This window comes from Camelina sativa, unplaced genomic scaffold, assembly GCF_000633955.1.
Source record: "Camelina sativa cultivar DH55 unplaced genomic scaffold, Cs unpScaffold01224, whole genome shotgun sequence".
Taxonomy (NCBI): domain Eukaryota; kingdom Viridiplantae; phylum Streptophyta; class Magnoliopsida; order Brassicales; family Brassicaceae; genus Camelina; species Camelina sativa.
The window spans coordinates 2,388-6,387 of record NW_010922346.1 but is presented as its reverse complement, the minus strand read 5'-3'; the positions used below and the strand labels follow the sequence as shown (position 1 = coordinate 6,387).

General features: G+C 38.4%; 1 protein-coding gene across 1 annotated transcript; it reads left to right on the top strand.

Annotated features, from left to right (window-relative positions):
* The first annotated feature begins 9 nt into the window (after positions 1-9).
* Positions 10-2,672, top strand: LOC104774054. The gene is made up of 4 exons (XM_010498722.1): positions 10-741; positions 1,776-2,179; positions 2,367-2,550; positions 2,625-2,672. Exons 1-4 carry the CDS (start codon positions 10-12, stop codon positions 2,670-2,672), a joined length of 1,368 nt encoding a protein of 455 aa, XP_010497024.1.
* Positions 2,673-4,000: the final 1,328 nt, after the last annotated feature.

Here is a 4,000-nt window from a genome sequence, read left to right as displayed (position 1 = left end):
ACCATCAAAATGGCTATCCACGCAATACGTCGGAAATTCCATTTTGTAACCTCAAAATCGAGCACGATGAAAGTGTTGGCTGTATGTGTTAGTCACACATGTCCATGCCGTGTGTTTGCACATAAAATGGATGACAGCGACCGACTTGAGATTAGAAGCATTACTTTACAACACACTTGCAGTGTCGACGCAAGAGGAGATTTCCACAAACAAGCAACAACTACGGTTATTGGAAGTCTGATGAAGACACGGTATGCCGGCGTTGGTAGGGGACCATGGCCAAATGAACGCCGTCACATACTTTGTCAAGAGTTCAGCCTAAACGTATCTTATTGGAAGGCATGGAGAGCGAGGGAAATTGTGATGGACAATGCCATGGGCTCAGCCATAGGAAGCTTTGCATTGGTTCAACCATATATCAAGCTGCTCTTACAAACAAATCCAAACTCAAAAGTTGCCCTGGAAACTAAATTAGATAGTAATGGAGTTGATCGGTTTAAGTATCTCTTCCTCTCACTGCACGCATCAATCCAAGGATACGCCTACATGAGAAAGGTAATCATCATAGACGGTATGCACCTACGAGGCATATATGGAGGTTGTCTCATTGCTGCAAGCACTCAGGATGCAAACTTCCAGGTGTTCCCTCTTGCGTTTGCAATAGTTAACAGTGAGAACGATGACGCCTGGACGTGGTTCTTACAAAAGCTAACGGACATCATGCCAGACGAAGCAGACATGGTATTTGTGTCCGACAGGCACTCCTCTATATACTCAAGTATACGTCAGGTACGATCTGAAATGCTAATTTTTTCCACCAGTAAGAAACATGTTAGTTTTAATGCTTATTGGCTATGGCCTTGATTGGAAGAGCATATGAGGAAGCTTTTTTAATTTTATCATCCAATCAACATTTATTATGAGAGCATATAAGGGAGAATTTCCCAAGCATTTAACTCTAAAATATTAATATATATTAAAATAAATTTAAATAATTAATTTATTTTGTAAAAATAGAAAATCTATATATATGAGAAACTACTTAATGTTATTATTTAAAATAATATAATAATTTATTTAATATATTAAAATATTATTGTAGATAAAACGTTTATAATATATTATTATTTTATTGTAGTTTAGTGTGTTATATTATATATATATTTTAAAAAGTTATGAAATTAAAAATGTAAATATAGATATAAACTTTTATACAAAATTATAATATATTAATTATTTGTAATTAAGGTGTAACATTATAAATTTATATAATTAAAAATTATTAAATTACACATTTATATATATAACAATTTATAAAATTTATTAAATGTAAAATATTTTTTTTTTAAATTATATAGTAATGAGTGATAATTAATTTTCTTAATGAAACACATTTAAATTATATTTTTTAATTAGTATCATATATTAAATATAAATATAACATCTAATACTCCACTGCTATATCAATCAACTAAATCTGTTATATTAATCATAGCATACAGTTTATGCACCTTAATGCTTATGCTGCATAATGCTAATGCTCTAGTATATGTTGTTCCAATCAAGGCCTATATGGTCCACTATGTAAGATAATATTAGAGTTAAACAGTAATGGTGTTATTAGATAACCTATGTAATATAATATTAGTTCTAATCAACGTCAATGCATATAGTCAACTTATCAAATATGTTGTTACATATGATGATATCATAATTAGTAGCTGCTATCATTTTAGTTATTGTGCAACATGTTTTTTACGTCGCTATCTTTACAGGTGTACCCAATGGCATCGTATGCGGCGTGCATGGTCCACCTAAAGAGGAATATCATTGCGATTTTCAAATCAGAGACTTTAGGAGCATTGGTGTCGAGCGCAGCAAGAGTTTACAGACTAGCTGATTTCAACAAATTTTTTGCGGAGATCAATGCAATGAACAGAAAATGTGCAGACTACCTAACTAGCATCGGTTTCGAGCATTGGACACGATCTCACTTCGTGGGGGAACATTTCAACGTAATTACAAGCAACATAGCTGAGTCCTTAAACAATGTGTTGACTATGGCACGTGATTACCCCGTTATTTCGATCCTTGAGACCATCCGAACTACATTAGTAACTTGGTTTGCCATTCGGCGTGAAGCAGCACAACAAGAGGAGAACATATTGCCCCCCCCAAGGTAAATGAAATGGTAATTGAGAACTTTGAAAAGGGAGCAGGGTATATGGTTTACAAAATAGGCGACGGCATCTATGAGGTCAGGGGTAAGGACGAATCAGTTTTCGCAGTTCATCTGTGGGAGAGGACATGCACTTGCAGAGAATTTCAGCTATTAACGATCCCCTGCAGTAATGCAATTGCTGCAGCTATTCAAGCACAGTCCCAAATCTCCGTTTGGCATACAAAACCCTCATCATGCCAGTGCCGGATGTTGGTAACCTAACACCTTCACCCGGAGACGTTGGGGGAGGAAAGCTTGCTCCACCGTTTGTTCAAAGACCACCTGGACGCCCGCGCAAATCACGTATATTTTCAAAGGGGGAGTTCAAGGTAAATTCAAAGATAATAAATAACTATTGAAGCTTGTAACGAACCTCTTAACTTGATAATGACAATATTTGCAGCGGACTTCACGGAAGCGGTGCACACGATGCCATACACTGGGGCATTGAAACGACCGACCTTTTTTTTTTTTTAATAAATAATAAATAATAAATATAATATAATAAATAAACTACAGCTAGTGGTCCCATACCCACTAGCCACCTAACCACAATCACAACCAATAGCGGAATAACCAATCTCAATAACCAATAAATAATATCCAATAAATATAATAACCAATAGAATAATAGCCAGTGTTAATTCCAATAATCAAATAGGAGAAATCATAGAACCAGCAACCTAGCAATGTTCNTCCTCTTCATTGCCTTGATTCCACGATCACACTTTGCCTTTACCTGCACCACAAACACATATTGCAATGCATGAGTATTTTATAAACACTCAGTAAGGCAATCCTCCCATCTACTGGGCTATACACACAAGCAATAGAGACATCTCTAACCATCAAACAACATTCAACAATCAACAATAACAAACCAGGACTCTGCATCGTCCGATACCAACATGCATCGACCGACACCAGATGCAGGTTGCGTCGACCGATGCAAGATCTGCGTCGACCGACGCATGCTCGACATAACACGAAAACCCTAGAGTTTATGCGCCGTCCTCGCATTTGCATCAACCGACGCACAAAGTGCATCGACCGATGCAATGCCGAGCATCGTTTTCCTCCGAAGCTTCTCGCCGGATCTTCGTTCCTGCAACCACGAAAACTCGATCCCAAGCCACAAGAAAGCTTCCTAACATCCCAAATAACAATCTAACCAGCCTAACAACACATAACAAGCAAATCAGAGAGATCTCTAGCTTAGATAAGCCATGGTCATGCACTTACCTTTGCCACAGAAGAATCTGAACCTCAAACAACCAAGAACAAGCTCCTAGGAAGCTCCTACAACGATCCCAACTACAGATCTCACCAAGAAACGCCACAAATCTCCAGAAATCACCAAAAACTCTCAATAACTTTTTCTCTCCTTTCGTTTCTCTCAAAAATGGCTCCCCACAACTAATGAGACAAAAACGACTTAAGGGATTCCTTTACCCAAAACGCAGCGTTTGACTTAAGTCAAAATGTAGAGACTCAACCTTGCATCGACCGATGCAACATTTGCATCGACCGATGCAACTCCCAAACCGGGATTTCGGTTCACGGATGTTACAATTCTCCCCCACCAAACTAGACTCGTCCTCGAATCTCGAACAACCATCAGCCAAGGACTCCCGTGCAACCGCCTCCACCGCCCGCACTCCTCCGACCGATCTTACAGAAGGTCACCTCTAGGCGATAGACTCACGCTCCAGGCGTCATTTGCTCTCGACTTTTGGACTTTCCTTTACTCATAGGCCTAGACCTTGAGTTCTTATTGGC

Coding starts and splice junctions, on each gene's coding strand:
- LOC104774054 (XM_010498722.1), top strand. CDS start 10: ATGGCTATCCACGCAATACGTCGGAAATTCCATTTTGTAACCTCAAAA. Junction 742..1,775: donor TGCCAGACGAAGCAGACATG/GTATTTGTGTCC, acceptor CTATCTTTACAG/GTGTACCCAATGGCATCGTA. Junction 2,551..2,624: donor TTTCAAAGGGGGAGTTCAAG/GTAAATTCAAAG, acceptor CAATATTTGCAG/CGGACTTCACGGAAGCGGTG.